The 18,394-nt window shown below is 39.1% G+C and overlaps 1 protein-coding gene across 2 annotated transcripts in view; it reads left to right on the forward strand.

Annotated features, from left to right (window-relative positions):
* The window catches only part of ZDHHC14 (zinc finger DHHC-type palmitoyltransferase 14), a 346,310-nt gene extending 328,395 nt beyond the window's left edge, over window positions 1-17,915 (forward strand). The window contains exons 8-9 of one of the 2 annotated variants that reach the window (XM_044671756.1): window positions 87-189; window positions 17,220-17,915. In XM_044671756.1, coding sequence (XP_044527691.1) covers window positions 87-189; window positions 17,220-17,621 — 505 coding nt within the window. In that variant the 3' untranslated portion in view covers window positions 17,622-17,915. The remainder of the gene's footprint in view (window positions 1-86; window positions 190-17,219) is intronic. The other variant, XM_044671758.1, reaches the window with a different exon arrangement.
* Window positions 17,916-18,394: the final 479 nt, after the last annotated feature.

The raw sequence follows: 18,394 nt of genomic DNA on the forward strand, positions 1-18,394 counted from the left end.
AGGAAAAACTAGAAATCAACATTCTGAACTGTCTCTTTTGTTTTCAATTCATTCTTCCTACCTTTTTCTCCCTTTTCTTTGTTCAGCCTAATCGATAGAAGAGGATTTATCCAGCCGGATACACCTCAGCCAGCAGCACCAACAAATGGAATCACCATGTATGGGGCCACACAGTCTCAGAGCAACATGGTAGGAGCCAGCGTATAGCAGTGTTCATCTGATACCTGTGAATGTTTCTTGCTTTTTGCTTTGATATGAGCTAATCAAATAATACACTAACTGGGTTTACCTGCTTCTCCCTGGAAGGAAGAGCAATGCCTTAATCATCATACCTCAGAGGAGTCTTATCAAGAGAAGACAAAGTTTTTAATCAAGGTGTACTAGTGGCTTCAAATGCCATAGTAAGGGAGGTGGGATTTTAGTGACAAACGATATGAGAAACTATGTTTATATGTATGTGGTCTCGATTCTATGATTTGTGGCCCTGTGCTATGAAGAATTGACCACTGCCGTATACTGAACCAAACTTAAGTGCCATTGATGAAGTGGATCTAATACTATAAGATCTGGGTTCAAATCCTAACTCGGACATATTCTAACTGAATGACTTATATGCAAGTCTCTTAACTTCCCTCACTCTCAGTTTCCACATCTGTAAAAAAGAGGAATATAATGCCTTAGTGCCTACCTCACAGGGTTGTTGTGAGGACCAAATATAGAGAATGTGCATAAAGTGCTTAAAATGGTATTAAAATGTCTGTCATTATTACTAAAAAATAAAAACAAGATAGGCAAAGTTCATGTAGGGCAAAATTGGGAAATAGATGCAGTTCTTCTTTGGCAACTCCAGCCTCATTTTTCAGTCCTTTTTCCTCTACTTTGGTTATCCCATATTTTAGGTTTCTAGTGCCTACTACATGTAGTATCTTAGAGCTTTGAGCCAATATTCTAATAGTAGTCATTTAAATCTTTGTGTGAATGAGTTTGTCATCATAATGTCATATCATGGGATATTTGCCTTTTAAGCCTTCTCTTTGATTTGAAAATGGGTTAGAAAAATTTAAGGCATCCACAAACCAACAGGTTATAGAGATTTTGAGCCTTAGAAATAGTGAGAAGTCCCAAAAATTGTCTGGAAGTCCTTAAATCATCCATCTTTCAGGGCTGTATAACACGATTATTTGTTGGACATCACAGTAAATGTGAGGAAAATCGTGTTCCCTTTGCCAGTCAGAACATTTATTTTCATCAAGTGACATCTAAAAGAAAGTTCATTGTATAGATACACAGCCTTGACTTTTTATTGCTCCATTCTGTAAGAGATTATCTCTCCCTTATTTATAGAAAAAGAGAGATGGACACAGAGAGGGGGAGGGGAAGGAAAGGAAAAGGCATATCATCTCTCTTTTATAAGTTTCTAAAATAGGAAGGGCTTTGGGAACTTTTAGTTCCCACCCTTTCTTCATATGAATAAGAAAATTGAGACTCAGGAAAGTTGTGACTTGCCAGAGTCACACAGTTAATAGTGATATTAATAAATTTACATTGTCGTACAATTTATGAGGTTATAATGTGTTGACAATATGGTTTATGAAGAACAAGAAGCATTGAGCCAAGAGGACATCTACTAAGACCTTTAAGCTAGGAGAGGAATGAGCTACTTAGCAATATTTTTCCTCCATGAGTGCCATGGAAATAGAGGATTACAAAGACCACAAAATGAAGAACAAGAAGCATTGAGCCAAGAGGACATCTACTAAGACCTTTAAGCTAGGAGAGGAATGAGTTACTTAGCAATATTTTTCCTCCATGAGTGCCATGGAAATAGAGGATTACAAAGACCACGACTTTCTTTGGGAAGAAAGACAGAAAGCTAAACAAATCAGAGTTTGAAAAGATCAGCTATATCTATTTATTTAGCACTGCAATGGACTTTGGATCCAATATGGCGCAGTGGATATGGCTGCAGTGTAGTTCCAAAAACACTAGACTAGGCTTGGTAGATCTGGGTACTGTTCTGACTGGGAAGGCCACAAAAAAGCTTCATGACTTATTTACTATTTGTCAGATGGTTGAGGATTCACCAGATGATGAATTGCCAGATGTCTTCTAGCTCCAGAAGTCATAACCCTATAGAAAGACACTGCTCCAACATGAAAAGTCTTTAGAAGATAATTCAGATTCTAGAAGAAATTATTGCTTATAACTTATTACCTTATCAATTACATAAATCTTCCCAAGTCTGTGGATCTCTGATTTTGTCTGGACAGGGAATTTCTCCTACCACAGCAGTCCATGAATTGCTGTGGCCAAAATATTCATCACTTAGGGGCCAATAGATAACGATCCTCCCTGAATTTAGCTGGACTAGTCCTCTGGTCCAAAATCTATCACCAGTCACGTATTCAGAATATCTCCAGAGTTACTATTCCTGCCAGAACTTGTACTCTGTTGGCATAGGAAGTTGGAAAGATATAGGTTTGAATTGTACTTCAGATACTGATCACTGTGTGATCCCAGGCCTGTCACTTGTACTCTCTGGACCTCAATTCCCCTTATCTTTAAAATGAGAAGCTTGGTATCAGTAGCTGCAAAGTTCCTGTCCAGCTCTAAATCTATGATCCTTGAACCAAAGATCTCTATACCATGATGAGTTATTACAGGGTGTCCTTCATGCCAGGCACTGTGCTAAGTACTGGGAATACAAATAGAGGCAAAAGACAATCCCAGTCCTCAAGGAGTTTACAATCTAATGGGGGAGGCAAAAAGAAAATGTGTACAAAGCAAGCTGTTTATGGGATAAATAGGAAATGATAGAAGAGGGAAGTCACTGAATTTGGGAGGAATTGGATATGGTTTCCTATAAAAAAAAATTAGATTTTCTTTCAAACTTAAAGCCAAGGAAGTCAGGAAGTGAATGAAGTTGAGGAGGGAGGGCATTCCAGGCATGGAAGAATAGCCAGAGAAAATGACTAGAGCTTAGAGATGGAGTATTTTGTTTGGGGAACGGCCAGGATGCCTAAGTAGGACTTTGATACAGGAATTCCATAAAGCGCTTATTTAATATCAGGAATGCATGCTAGTAAGATATGAATGACAATTGTTGCTCAGGTATGGTCTATACTCAATTCAATTGAAATATTTATTAAGCTCTTGCTGTATTCCAGAAGCTGCTTATCTCTTCCCCCTGGCATAATTTATGTTCTAAGTACCTCTGGCCAGCTACACAAACACAGTCACATACTCAACCCATTCTCCACGTAGGAGAGACTAATATTGTATTCGGCATTCTACAAGTACTGATTCAACACTGAGTGTTTCCACTTTATTTTGGGCTAAATGAAAAGAGTTTTGTTTTTCCCTTAATATATCAGAGAAAAAAATCCTTTCTTAGGAGATAACCTATTTTCTAAGCCATCATTTCAAATGAATATATTTTGTTTGTGATTTTCCTGAAGCTAACATAGTACCTGGTCTATAGGGATATGAATGGACTTTTCCCATGGTTTCACTCACATAGGCAACTCCAAGATGAGAAAACTCCCTTAACTAATACAGATGAGCAACTTCTCTGCAACCAAGGGTCTTAAGAGAGTTGTCTAGAGAGATCTGAGTTGTTAAGAGACTTGCCCCAAAGTCATACAAGAAGAATATGTCAGAGGTTGCACTTGAACTCTGGTCTTCTTGGTCCCTGGTCTCCTGTACCACACTGGTAGGTTCTTAGGAGACATTTAATAAACATTTGTTGTTTAATTGCTTGATTTATCTTTTATTTTTAAGGAGGGAAATGCCAAAATCAGGGTTACTGATGGAGAAAATTGAGGAAGAATAGAAAATGGAAGCTGGAGATAATTTACAAAGTGGAGGGAGAAATAGAGATAGGACTATGGTCCAAAAGCAGCTGAGGAGAAAAAAAGCAACTGATGATGTGGCCCAAAGCAAAAGAAATTGATATTAAATTAAAAAGAAAAAAGTATTTCCACATAATACATCCAGATGTCAGAAAATCTTCAACTAAAAAGTGTAGGAACTTCTGCCCAAGGCAATTTCTAGTATTACCTCCCCAAGCTCCCCATTGTTTTTGTTTCTTATTATATTTTGGGTAATGTTAGTACTAAGTGGAAATTATGTACCTAACAATTTCTAGGAACTGTCAAAATCTGGAGAAATGAGCTAACATATTTCAAGAGTGCCAACTGAATTTAGTCTTTAGGGGCAAAATTTCACATTCCTTTGCTGTGATTTATTCAGCCTGGCACATATAACAGGCATCCCAACCAGGGCCTCATCACTCAAAAAGTCAGCAAGTGTTCATTGAGTCCCAACCACGTATCAAGCACTGTAGACAATACAGCATGGTAAAGAGTTTCTTTTCATCTCTTTCAAAATCATTTACTCAGATCAGCTTCTGTCCCATGGGTAAAAATGATTTGATTAGTGAAAGAAGTTGATATTTGCAGAAATTTATCTCCCTGCCTTTTATTAAGTGATTGATTTAGGCCTCTTTACTACCAATGAGAATGTCAGTGTCATATTCAAGCAATTCTGAAAAATTTAATAGCAAGGATTGCTCAGTTGTTTCAGTCATGTCTGATTCTTTGTGAGCCCATTTGGAGTTTTGTTCAACAAAGATACTGCCATTTTCTTCTCCACTTAATTTTACAGATGAGGAAACTGAGGCAAACAAGGTTAAGTGACTTGCCCATAGTCATACAGCTAATGAGTATTGAGGCCAGACTTGAACTTAGAAGATGAGTCTTCCTGACTCCAAGCCTGGTGTTCTATCCATTGTACTACCTAACTGCCTAATGGCAAAAATATCATTAATAAAATCCATGAAGGAAGTAGAAATATTTCAAAAGGAAAGAAGGAAGGAAGGAAGGAAGGAAGGAAAGAAGGAAGAAAGAAAGAAAGGAAGAAAGAAAGAAAGAAAGAAAGAAAGAAAGAAAGAAAGAAAGAAAGAAAGAAAGAAAGAAAGAAAGAAAGAAAGAAAGAAAGAAAGAAAGAAGAAGAGGAAGAAGGGAGGGAGGATTTTCCCATGGGATCTTGAATGTTTTGCATGTTGAAGAAAGTTCTAGAAATTTATTTCAAAACCTTCGTGGTACAAATGGATTTGGGAGCTATCATTTTTTCTCCCTGTTTCATTCAACAAAAGCAGTTTGATTGACTTATCTTTGTTTTTTTAAAGATTCAGGCTATTTCGTACTATAATGCCTGAAGATTACATCTGGAATCAGGATTTATATAATTGTTATGAGTTACTTTGGCCAAAGCAAATCTCGTTTTATTTTATTATTTTTTTTTTTCTATTTGGATGCTGGTAGGGATAATGTAAGAAGAAAGCTATGAGGGAGAAAAAAGGTTCAGCAAAACTCTCCATTTTTAAGTGGCCTTAAATATTGTGTATATAGCTCTTCACTTTCTCTTGTCAAGACTTCCAGGGGTGACGCTCAGATGAAATGGTCACACGAAGAAGACTTTCTCTGGAATGTAGTGATGTGGTCACAGCAGAATAACTTAATTAGGGTGTGCTCCTTGGCAGAAATTTACCCATAGATCTATGGTTCCCCACCCTTGGTTTAAACTTAGCTAAGCTTGCTTTGCTGGGGTTTGTTTCAGATTGACCCCAAAGGCTCTGGACTGGTCATCCTCTGCCTCATTGTGATTTCTCAGGTTATTGACTAGAGATTGGGCTGGCTACCTAGGATTCTCATAAACACACATAGATATAAACTTTAGGAGAAGAGAACATTGGGAGAGATGGGGTTGGAGATATAGGAACTCTGGCTTTTCTGCCATACTTCATCCCTTCCACTTTGGCTAGAGAAGGGACTGTCAAGATCATGAATGAATCTTCAAAGGTTTATTGAGTGCCAAGTGCTACATAATTTAGTAACAATTATTTCATTTATATAACTATTTAAAGTTTCTAAAATGTGTTCTTTAGATTTTAAAAGGTTACATGACTTATCTAGTATCATCCAGATAATGAGAGATGGGTATAGAGCATGAATTTGAGTCTGCTGGCTCCAAATTCAGTAATTTTTCCACCATTCTATGCTATTTTTAGATGCTGTACTGTGGCAAGGGCTGAGACAAATTCTGAGGCTGGCCCCTCCATATGCATAGTTCCCTTAGCTTCTCCCACTACTAAGTGACCCCTACCAGCAGGAATGTGCTGACAATGGAAGACACCCTTGTGAGGATCACTCACCCTCCCTCAAACCTTCCCATGGGGTAACAGGGATTTTTTCCAGCAAAAGGTAGAAATATGTTCTCTCCTTATTGAAGAGAGCTCAGCAAGATCTGCTGTGGGCAGAACCATTGTGTCTCTTCATCCCATCCCTACCTTCAAAGTTCTAACTAGGAATATTGAAAATCAACATAACTTTTAGTCCATTTTAAATCTCTGCTTCCTTCCCTCTCCTGCAGAAGGATGGAGTCTCTAGTGAATTTCCTTTTTTAGAGAACAGAAATGTTAGCCCTAAGTCAGGGCTGGCTCTGAGTATTGTGAAGGACTTAAAATTTGCTTCTCTTTTCCCTAGAAAGGAATGCTACATTCAAATTCATTTGAGTCCAATCTCTGATGCCAACTATCTGTGTGACCTTGGGCAAATCACTCTTAAGGCTTCAGTCACCCTATCTCTAAAATGAAGAGAAATTGGACTAGTTGCTGCTCTTCCTGGTCAAGATATATGAGAGCCATTGTAAAATACTTTGTGAACCTTAAAATCTGTTATAATCCAGCTCAAGGAAGTCCCTCCCAAATTCTTCCTCTTTCTGTCCAACTCACCCTTCCTGGACCCCTCTTTCTCAACCCCAAAATTTCAGCTATTTTATGATGAGTGGTCGAACATTATACACACACCACTGAAAAGCTTCCCCAAAGAGAACACTGGGATTAAACAAGTGGTCTCAGCAGGCCTTCCATGGATTATTAACCAAGTAAAAGTGTGGCATCAAAGACCAGAGAGAGTCATAGTTGTATTCATATAATTCCTGTGTTTGTTTTGGTAGGTAGATTCCTAAGTATTTTATATTGTCTAGGGTGATTTTAAATGGTGTTTCTCTTTCTACTTCTTGCTGCTCTAGTGTGTTGGAAATGTATAGAAATGCTGATGATTTATGTGCATTTATTTTGTATCCTGCAAGTTTGCTAAAGTTGTTGATTATTTCTATTAGCTTTTTAGTTGATTTTCTAGGATTTTTTAAGTAGACCATCATATTATCTGCAAAGAGTGATAGCTTAGTCTCCTCATTGCCTATTTTGATACCTTCAATTTCTTTTTCTTCTCTAATTGCTACTGATAGTGTTTCTAGTACAATGTTAAATAATAGAAGTGATAATGGCAGAGAGAGTTGTAGTAGAATGGTAGTACCAACAAGAGAGTTCATTCTGTGCCCATGAGGTCAGTGGGTGCTTAACCTACTGCTGCCCCCTCTGCCAGTCATAAATGCTGCCTGTAACTATGAAACGATATTCCTATGACTAGAAAGGATGACCTTTGTTCTCCTAGAAGAAACAAAGTCCGGAGCCAAAGATCTTTGGCACCAACCACATATGGCACCCTGGGTTTTACTACTAGATATCATTTGGTCAAGATTATTTCAATCTTCTTTTAGTTAATCCATTTGTTTTTGCATTTCAAGACTAATATCTGAAGCCTAAAATGAAATTGGGTCATTATAAAAATGCCCAAAAGGAAAGTAGAAGATGAGCACAAGACGGTATCCCAGAAATTAAACCTAAAAATGTTTAAGACTTCTCCCATTTTTGTAGGTTTATCAGGGTCATTACCCACAAAAGCTATAGCCAGAATAGGAAGCAAAAGTCCCTGTTAAGATCAGATTAGCCATTTAATAGCTAAAGTCTCATCTTCCTAAGTTCAAATCTCGCTTCAGACACTTACTAGCTGTGTGTCAACCCTGGGCAAGTTGCATAATCCTATTTGCCTCAGTTCCTCATCTGCAAAATGAGCTGGAGAAGGAAATGGCCAACAACTCCAGTATCTTTGCCAAGGAAACACCAAATGAAGTCACAAAGAGTCAGATGTGACTGAAAAAATGACTGGAAAAGTATTCGACAGATATGAAAATTCAACTCTTTAAGGGCAGTGACTCAGCTGTCAAAGTGATTTAATTGAAATGATGCTAATGCACTGGTACTATAGATATGACCTCTTGTATATTAATAGAAACATTATTTGATCTGGCCAGACCTTTACTAGTGACCAGCTTTCTATTCCATTTTGGAGGTTTTGACTCACAAAGAATTTCTCAGGAGTACTATTAGTATGAAGGGGAAATGGTGGTGTTTATTTCTCATTTTTCTCTCCTCACTGGGTAAACAACTACTTGCCACCATCATGAGTGCTTCTTTGAACTTGGGAATTTGTAAGATTGATTAAAGCATGACCACAGCCCAAACACTTCTGGGAGTATGTGCCAAGAGAAAAGGTTTTAGTGTAAGAATATAAAATTTAGGTTTTTATGCTAATATGAAAGTTCTAAAATAATATTGTGGTCACTTATTTAAAAATATTATAGCTTAAATCAAAATGACTTTTAGTAGCTTTATTCACAAAGAGGTGGAAAGAGTGAAAGTGGAAAAATATAAGAGGGTAGAGAAATGTCTAGCCTACTTACCTAAGTGTTGCTCTGGTGTCTGGCTCAGCCCTGGCAAGGCTTGTTAACCTTCAGTCAGAGGACCCAGAGGTGTCTTCAGCAAGGTTCCACCAAGGCAGCCTCCTCCAGGAAAGGAAGACCTCTCCAGAACCAATCTCTCCAGAAGCTAGGAAAGGTAGGCCAGCTACTCACCCAGCAAGCTGACACAAGATCCAGGGAAAGAGTCTCCTCCTTCAGTACAGCTCACCGATGCAGAGTCTCCCAAGATGAACTCCAAAGGAGAAGATTGAAGGCCCAGTCCAAAAGGCAAAGTCCTGAAGGAGAAGTCCAAAAGCCAAGACCCAAAGGAGAGCCTCCCTGGATAGGAAGTTCCTGACTTTTTATAGTCCTTTTTCCACATCACTTCCTGTCCCTTCCTCTACTTTACAGGAACCAATTGCAGTCTTTCAATTTGCTTAGCACTGCCCAGGGGTAGGGCAGTGACCTCTGGAGTTGTCACCCACTTTAGCAAGTGACTTGAACTCTCTTACTTAGTTTTAAGTAGGGGTGCTTAAGTTTTTGATTGATTAATTTAAAAGTTGCTGATTGATAGACAAAGAAAGTTTGATTCACTCTTCACACTAGGAAAGGAAGAGGGAGAAACGTTGTCATCCTTTCCTAGCAGAAATTTTTTTTTAATTTTTTTTTTAAACCCTTAACTTCTGTGTATTGACTTATAGGTGGAAGATTGGTAAGGGTAGGCAATGGGGGTCAAGTGACTTGCCCAGGGTCACACAGCTAGGAAGTGTCTGAGGCCAGATTTGAACCTAGGACCTCCTGTCTCTAGGCCTGGCTCTCAATCCACTGAGCTACCCAGCTGCCCCCTCCTAGCAGAAATTTTTTAAAAAAACCTCCTGGTTAGAAAAAGAAGTGAGAGAGGAGATGAGAAACTCAAAAGGTAAGGGAGAAGAAAGCATAGGAAGAATCTCTGTGATTGTGTCTGTGATTGCAGATGTGAATAAAGAATGTCACCCTCAGAATATAGAGGATCCCTTCTTCAGATATCCAGCCTTTTGGAGACATGAAAGGAAAAATCTTAATAATTTTCCATTTCAATATCCCACCAGTGGTTCCTTTAATATCTTTTTTTGAGATGTTTCCACTACGGAAATGGTTTTCACAAAAAAAGAGGACAAGAGTTGGAAGATTGTGGGTTCCTATGGTTGGACTCATATTCTATTATTGGTAAGATCAGACTGGATGAAATTATATATTCCCCCTTAGGAGGATGGGTAATTAGTAGTGTAGTCCATAGAGTACCAGGCCTGGAGGAGTTCAAATCTGGCCTCACTTACTGTGTGTCACTCTGGGCAAGTCATTTGACCCTTTTTGCCTCAGTTTCCTTATCTGCAAAATGGCAAATTACTCTAATATCTTTGCTAAGAAAACACAAAGAGTTGGACAAAACTTACCAAACAACCAACCTTGGAGCAGAAGGATCAATGAATTTGAAGTTGGTGGATCTGAGATCTAATCACACAAGTCACTTTACCTCTTTTACTTTTTGGGGGCAAATCATTTCAACTTCTGTATCTCTGTTTCTTCATCTGTGAAATGACATGGACTGCCTTAAATAACCACTCAGACATCTTTTCTAGCTCTAAATCTATGATTCTATAATCCTTTGGATCTACAACCCAGGCAATGAATAAGAGTCAGACAAAGATCATTAATGGAAGATATCCAACATAATCAATTTGCTATGTACCCATTTAACCATATGACCAAAAATTGGACATGGGCATTCAAATAGCAAGGAGTTGTGGTCCATTTTGTCTTTGTATTCCTGGTGCCTTCCAGAGTTCTGCAAACATAGTTGGTACCTCTTGGATTGGAAAGTTACCAAACATGCAAAATCTTTTTAAACTTCAAGTGTCATTTTTGTGGATGTTCCCAAGAACTGTAGTCTTCCATAATACCTAAATGAAAGTTAAATGGAAGAATTCAGAGTGAGGGGAAAGGAACAACTCTTTAATATGGAGGTGAATATGACACGAAGGACTCCTAGAGGAGACAATTCTTCTACCGGTACAAGTCATCCCTTTTTCTGTTACTTTTGGTCTCAGAGAATTGCCTTAGCCACAAGGACTGCTCAGGGTCACCCAGTGAGCATATGTCTGAGGTGGGACTTGAATCCCAGTTTTCCTGACACCAAAGTCAATCCTTTATCCATTATCTTACATTATCTTTCCTTCAAAAGCTAGTCAAAAATACAGATAATTATAAGAGGCTCAAAAATAGCCTTTTGTTTGTTCTCAATTTCTACTTACCTGGCACTAACTGAAGTCAGGGACTCGAGTCTACTTTGAAAATAAAGTAGAAGAGCAGCTAGTTAGTAGTTAGAGTGTCAAGCTTGGATTTGGAAGGATCTGGGTTTAGACAATTAGCTGGATGACTGAAGCAAGTCATTTAGCCCCAGTTGCCTAGCCCTTACCACTTTTCTGCTTTGGAATCAATATTTAGGATTGGTGTTTTGTTTTTTTTTATCCTAGAAAATATTTTTTTTTCATTTAATAATTTTTATTTTTTAGAAAGGTTAGGATTGGTTTTTAACAACAACAAAAAAGTAAGGGCATTTGTTTTCTTAAAGAAAAATAAAATAATGTCGGGGCAGCTAGATAGTACAGTAGACATAGTACCAGACCTGTAGTCAGGAGAACTTGGGTTCAAGTCTGGTCTTATGACACTTTCTATATCTGTGACCTTGGGCAAGTCACCTAACTCTAAATGCCTAGCCCTTGCTGCTCTTCTGTCTTAGAACTTGATACCAAGACAGAAGGTAAAACTTTAAAAAAGAAAAAGAAAAGAAAGTAGGCATTGCATCCAGTATTGACATGCTTGCTTCTGTGTGGCTCTCACATGGATTAAAAAGACAAAGTATATTTTTCTCCCAGTTAGATGTTTGGATTTATTTTAGCCCTTAAGCTTCATCTCTGATAAACTAGATGAAACATATTTCTTACAATTTTGATTGCTGCAATTCAGCCAGCATTTGTTTCCATTTTTAATGATGTGTCTTTGGCAGGGGTAAGATGGAAGATCTATGTAAGTGCCCACTGGAACTTGTTACATTTTTTAAAGCAGCAAAAAGGGGTTTTTTTGAGCTAAGGCTCACATGGAACACATCAAACTAGAACGTCAACTCCGTTGAATCAAAAAGAGCAGCAAGAAAGCAACCGAATGTAGTCAGATTCGGCAACTTCTTTAATCGTGAATGTCATGAGGGGAGCTGAGCAGTAACGATGGGGAAAATGTACAAGGAAGAAGAAAGAAAGACGAGAGAAAGAAACAGTGAATAAAACCCTCATGAATCACCTACTATGTGACAGGCAATGTGATGAGTGCTGGGAATCCATTTAGGAAAAAGTTAGTCCCTGCCTTCAAGGAGCTTATAATCTAATGAAGGAAAACAATATGCAAAAGGAAGATGAAAAAGAAGGGTAAGAAAGAAGGTATCCAGCATGGGAGCAAGATGGAGGAGTATAGAAGAGTATAGCTAACTGGGAAATGAAGAGATGGCAATTCTGCCATCTTTTAAAGTAGAAGAAACTCTCCACCCTCCACTCAGAGTGAGGGGACCAAGGGCCAAAGGATACTAATACAGTATAAGATCTAAGGCTAAAGTGATATTGAAGGAAGCAAAGAAAGAAAGGGAAGAGGGGGAATATGTCTTAGATTTAGAACTGAAAGGGGCCATCGTGACCATTAAGTTCAACCTCATTTTAGCAATAAAGTACCTAAGCCACATAAAAGTTTAATAATTTGCCCATAGCCACATAGTTAGGACCTAACGTGGGGTTTGAACCCAGATCCTCTTGTTCTTGGGTCCAACATATTATTTCACTCCACCACAGTGTTCATAGATAAAGAAGAAAGGGAGGCATCATCATCGTCATCGTCACTAGCATTTATATAATGATTTAAAGTTTGCAAAGCACTTTACATGTTAACTCATTTGTTCCTCATAACTCCATGAAGTGTGGGTGCCATTTTAGAGGTGGATTAACTAAAGCCAAGTAACTTGCCCAGAGTCACAGTGTCTAAGGCAGGAGTCAAACGCAGGTCTTCCTGACTCCAAGTCCAAAGCTCTATTTACTGTGCTACCTAGGTACCATCTAATAGTACACGCAATAATTCCCAGTCCTTAGTTTTCTAATCTATAAAATAAAGTATTTGCTCTAAGGTGCAGTTCAAATTTTTATAACTTTCTAATTGTCACAGATTGTCAATCCCCAGAATAGAAATGTACCTGAGTAGAGAGATTTCCTTTCAATCACCAGATGAAAGAAAGAATCCAACGTCTTGTTTCATCTTCCCCTGAAATCGGGGGGGTTTTAGTAGGTTGAAGATGCTGTCATCAGCATACTGATACATGATTCTCATATCAAGGAAGGATGATTAAATCGAGATCCCAAGTTCTCACAACTGGAATCTTGAGACTATATTCATTGGCAAGAGCCCAGAAATACTGGGAGGTTATATTTAGTAATGGAGAGTTGGAAATTTTATAGAAGTACTAGCTGTCATCAGTAATTCCAAATGGTAATTGTCAAGTGAACTTCTCAGCAAAGTACTTTGTATTCAAATCCCTGGGATTCTTGCCAGCAAATGTATGTTTAATCAGGAAAGTTTTCCTCTTTTTCCTCTGTCCTGTCAAGACTGAACCAATTTCCTAAACTGTACTGAGAGTTCTATATTAAAAAAAAAAGTGATGTTGACATCAAACTAGACATTGACAATTACTTAGCTACTGAAGGAGCTGTATTCATCTTTCCATTAATAAATATGGAAATGCAAGCAGAAATTCCTTGCAAGGAGGAAGAAGAAAAGGCATTTGGTTATGAGACTGCAGTGGGCTTCAGGAAGTGTATTTTTGAGGGCAGATAGGTGGCTCGGAGGGGTGAGAACCAGATTTAGAAATAGGAGATCCTGGGTTCAAATCTGGCCTCAGATACTTGCTAGCTGTGTGACCCTCTTAACCCCAACTACCTAACCCTGACCATTCTTCCGCCTTGGAACCAATATATAATATTGACTCTAAGACAGAAGGTAAGGGGTAGGGGAAAAAAGTCTGGCTTTGGTACATTGATTTGGGGCCAAACTGGTACAATTCACATAAAGCTTCAGGTATAGTCATTTCCCTTACCCTTTTCCCCTCACCCACAAACACCTTCAATGAAATTAAGTCCTATGGTGGAAAGTGTGCTGGACTTGGAATCGGATGATGTGGTGTTATAGCTATGTCTTAGCTAATGAACAAGTCAGTCGCTAAACTTTTCTGGGTCTCAGATTTCCTCCTCTGTAAAATGAGGATAATAATAACACCTACCTTCCAAATAGGTGACACAGTAGATAGAGTACTGAACTCAGAGTCAAGAGAATCTGAGTTCAAATTCAGCCTCAGACACTCTCTATATAATCCTGGGAGAGTCATTTAATCTGTTTGTCTCAGTTTCCTTATCTGTATTGGAGCAGTTAGATGGCATAGTGGAAAGACCAAAGGACCTAAGTTCAAATCTGGCCTCAGGCCCTTATCCTAATAAGTGTGTGACCCTTGACAAGTCACTTTACCCAACCGCATAACCCTTACTGCTCTTCTGTCTTACAATCAATACTAAGAAGTTATGGGTTTAAAAAAAATTATGTAATAGTCAGGCATTATTATCTGTGAAAATCAAGTGATATGATGCCCTGGAGGCCCTCTATAAGTAAGTTATTTGTTATTGTAACTACTGAATAAGAAAAATATCTCACCTTTTTCCTTAGGGTTGATTTTTTACTTGCATACATTAAAAAAATGTTTCTTTCATGCCCTATGTCATGATTAGAACATGCAAGACACTGCTCGGGAAAGAGAGGGACAGAAATGAAATAGTCCCTGCCTTCAGGGAGCTTCCATTCTCTGGGAGCTGGGAAGAAGACAGTCTGCACCCAAATAAGTAGAATGTAATGTGGTGGGGGTAGGGTGTGAGAACACTGAGGACTGCAGGATCAGGAAAGGACCTGTCTGAAGTGGCCCTTGAGCTAATCCTTGAAGGGAGCCGGGGATTCCAAGAGGTGGAGATGGGGAGGATTACATTTCAAACATTAGCTACAGTTTGCGCAAGGGAGAAGTGTCAGACGATGGAATGTCATCTGCAGGGAACACTAAGTCAGCCAGTTTGGGCTGAGATGTAGCATACAGGATGAGGAGTGGTGCCAGATCAGTCTGGTAAAATAGATTGGAGCCAATCCATGAAGGGCTTTAAGGGCCAGGCAGGGGAGTTTATATTTTCTCCTTGAGACAAGAGAAAGCACCCAAAGTTTCTTGATCAGGGGTGCACTTCTGCTTTAGGAATACCAGTTTGGTAAGAATGTGGATTTATGACAGCTAGAGACTGTTCAGTAGTATGGACAAAAGAGCACTGGATTTAAAGTTGGGAAGACACGAATTCAGCTCCTGCCTCAGATACCTCTTAGCTTCGTGGCCTTGGTCAAGTTATTTAACCTCTCTGGCCTCAGTGTTCACAAATGTAAGGTGAGGGAGTTAGAGCAGAGGAGAGGAGAGGAGAGGAGAGGAGAGGAGAGAAGAGGAGAGGAGAGGAGAGGAGAGGAGAGGAGATGGAGATGGAGAAATCAAAAAGAAAATGTTTCCCTCAGAATAGTGAGAGAAATGTGCTAAGGAGAGACTAGAGAAGAACATATGTATGATATAATAATAGGATAAGGGAATAATATGCCCTTTCTAGACTTTCAGGGAAATATTAACCTTTCTTGGACATAGAAATGCCTGGTATCATTGGAATAGCTCTTACTGTACGTGAGGTGTTTATTGAAGCTCTGTCTTCTGAAGAACCAAGATAGAATTCCACTGCTGAAATTTTGGACTATCAAGATATGGGATGCTGCTTCGCCCAATAAAAAGAATGATTTGAAAGTCTTTAACAAGTATAGTCAGCATCCTAAACTTTTAAAACAAAATTTAGGATACCTAAATCAGGTCAAAGCTATTTCTTTTCAAACTCTCTGAAACTAGCCCATAGATTAAATGAGGGTCTGGAATTACATATTATTCTAGAAACTTCCCAACAGACTAAAAATGAGTCAATAAAAATGGGGCATATGCTTTTCTCTTGGTTAAGTGTTGGGCACAAACCTGAAAAACACAGGGGGACGGCTTCCTGTAGTAAGAAAGGAAAAGTAGTCACCGGTCTCAAACCCTGGCTCTGCCACTTACTAGTTGTGTGACCTGGAGCAAGTCACTTCCCTTGATATCAGTCCGTCTGGGTATTTGTTCCTGTCTGTCAAATGGGAGAATTAGACTAAATTACTTCTAAGGAGGTCTCTTCCAGATCTGAAATTCTATGACTTTAGAGGAAGTCATGCTTTAAGAATATTTGAAAGAAAGAAGGGTTCATCCTATAAAACTTTTAAATTTTCATAAGCAATTAAAAATGATTGAAATGAAGAAGAAAGAAAAAGGGAGACCAGGAAAAAGTTAGTGATGTAAAAATATCAATAAATGCTTATTTTAAATGTATATGTGCATGTGTCTACATACGTGTGTGTATTTTAAGTGAACCAAAGATATTGATGATGGCATAAATGAAAGTTCAGCAGCAGAACATTCTTGGGCTCACGGAGAACAGTCATACCCTGCATGTCTTGGGATTCAGGAACTTCCAAATTTTAAAACTACTCCAGTGGATCTGTGATCTCATCCCTCCAACAATGCAGATCACAAGCAATCCAGGCCACTACATCCATACAATTCCCTTCTGGGTCTTCTCACTACATATAAAAAACAAAATAGAGAAAACCATTCCCAGACTACAAAAAAGGACATTGCTGTAGCTCTGACCCAGGAAGTGGCAATTGTTTAAGTGAATCTATTTGTTTTTATTTATTTTTAAAACATTTTCCCATCATTCTGATTCATGTTCTCTCCCTCTCCTCTTCACTCTCCCCTCTCAGAGCTGACAAGCATTTCCACTGAGTTATATATGTATTATCTAAGTTAATTTATTTTAAAACAGTGATTTCCAAAGTGGGTGCCACTGCCCCCTGGTGGGTGCTGCAGCGATCCAGGGGAGGTGGTGATGGCGACAAGTGGATTTATCTTTCCTATTAATTGCTATTAAAATTTTTTAAAAATTAATTTCCAGGGGGCTAAGTACTTTTTTTTCTGAAAAGGGGAGGTAGGCCAAAAAAGTTTGGGAAGCACTGTTTTAAAAGGATGATTCTGTTGGTGAACGCACGTTACTACTGTTATATGCTTTGACTGCGTAACATTTACTGAAGTGGTGTGTATGATCTATTAGTTTAAGTGGGCTCTTTAAAAGACACATATGAATATTTCCTGTGTTGTCATCAATACCAGAAAGAAGCCTGGTAATCTGTGCATGCAGTGCTTTTTGGCCATTGTCTAACTGGATTATCACTAATGAATTTTTTTCTTCTCACATCCCATTCTCTCCATGCCTCTTCTTCCCCTTGCATTTCGCTCTCTTCTCCCAACTTGGCATCTCTCGACTTTCCCCACTTGCTGCATTTTCCGGCTGTCTCCTGCCCTCCAGTGTGACCAAGATCAGTGCATTCAGAGCACCAAATTCGTTTTGCAGGCTGCAGCGACACCGTTGCTCCAGAGTGAACCCAGCCTAACCAGTGAGGAACTCCCTTTGCCAGGAAAGACCACACTAGGCGCTCCCTGTGCCACCTTGTCCCTGGGGCAGCCAACGCCACCCTCCTCCATGCCCAATCTCACGTCAGAAACTATTTTGACAGATATGATCCCATTGAAAGAGGAACTTGATAGCCATCAGTTCCTCACGCCAGAGGAAGCCCCCTCGCCCCCCGGGATGTTGTCGACAGGCAGTCCGATCACACACAGTCACACCCTGCATGTCCTAAGCTTGGCCAGCCAAGACTCATTGCATGAAGACTCAGTGCGTGGCCTCGTCAAGCTCAGCTCAGTCTGACCGATGTGGACAGTCCGTGCAAGGACAGGCGCAGTGCACTTTTCCGAGGACTTTGCTACTCTCAAGACCAGATGTTGAAGCCAACAAAAGAGAACTTCCCAGCACTCCATCTTCTAATTCCATCACTGGCCTCAGCGATGAGGACACCGTGTTGTGGCTTAAATGAACATCTAAAAAGTAGATGGATCGATTTCAAAAGGTATTTGGGGGCAGGTCCTAAAGCTCATAATTTTGTCTTATTTGACGTTTCTTCCCTTTTCCCTAATTCTTCCTCCCCTCCCACAGTAAATAAAAACTGAAATTGTTACCAACAGTCCAGTTTTCTGAAGCCTTGGGCAAGTGGGGATATCTCAGCAAGCTGGAATCATATTTCTGGATCTTTATTCCACTAGAAGAAAAATCTTGGGATATAAATGCCATGCTCTGTGTTCTTTGTTCTCATAATACACACTGGTTATGGGTTTATGATGTTTTGTGGCCAGATTGAAATGCACTTAAGTGTTATACTACTAATATTTGAATTTAGACAATTGCCATTCTGTTTATTGATTTTAAACAATTTTTAAAGAAAAAGACAAACAAAAAAAGACCAGCTGTGGATTTACATGCCACATTGTAGTATGTGTTACAGTAGTGTTGGTATTAACAGAAGTGCTGCTTTTTTTTTTTTAATTTGTGGATTTCCATGTTTGGTTTTCATTGAAAGACAATTGCAAAACCATGGGCATTGTTATTATTTCTCAGCTCTTCAACATTATTATCTGTGGCTAGGT

This window comes from Gracilinanus agilis, chromosome 4, assembly GCF_016433145.1.
Source record: "Gracilinanus agilis isolate LMUSP501 chromosome 4, AgileGrace, whole genome shotgun sequence".
In the NCBI taxonomy this organism is placed as follows: Eukaryota; Metazoa; Chordata; class Mammalia; order Didelphimorphia; family Didelphidae; genus Gracilinanus; species Gracilinanus agilis.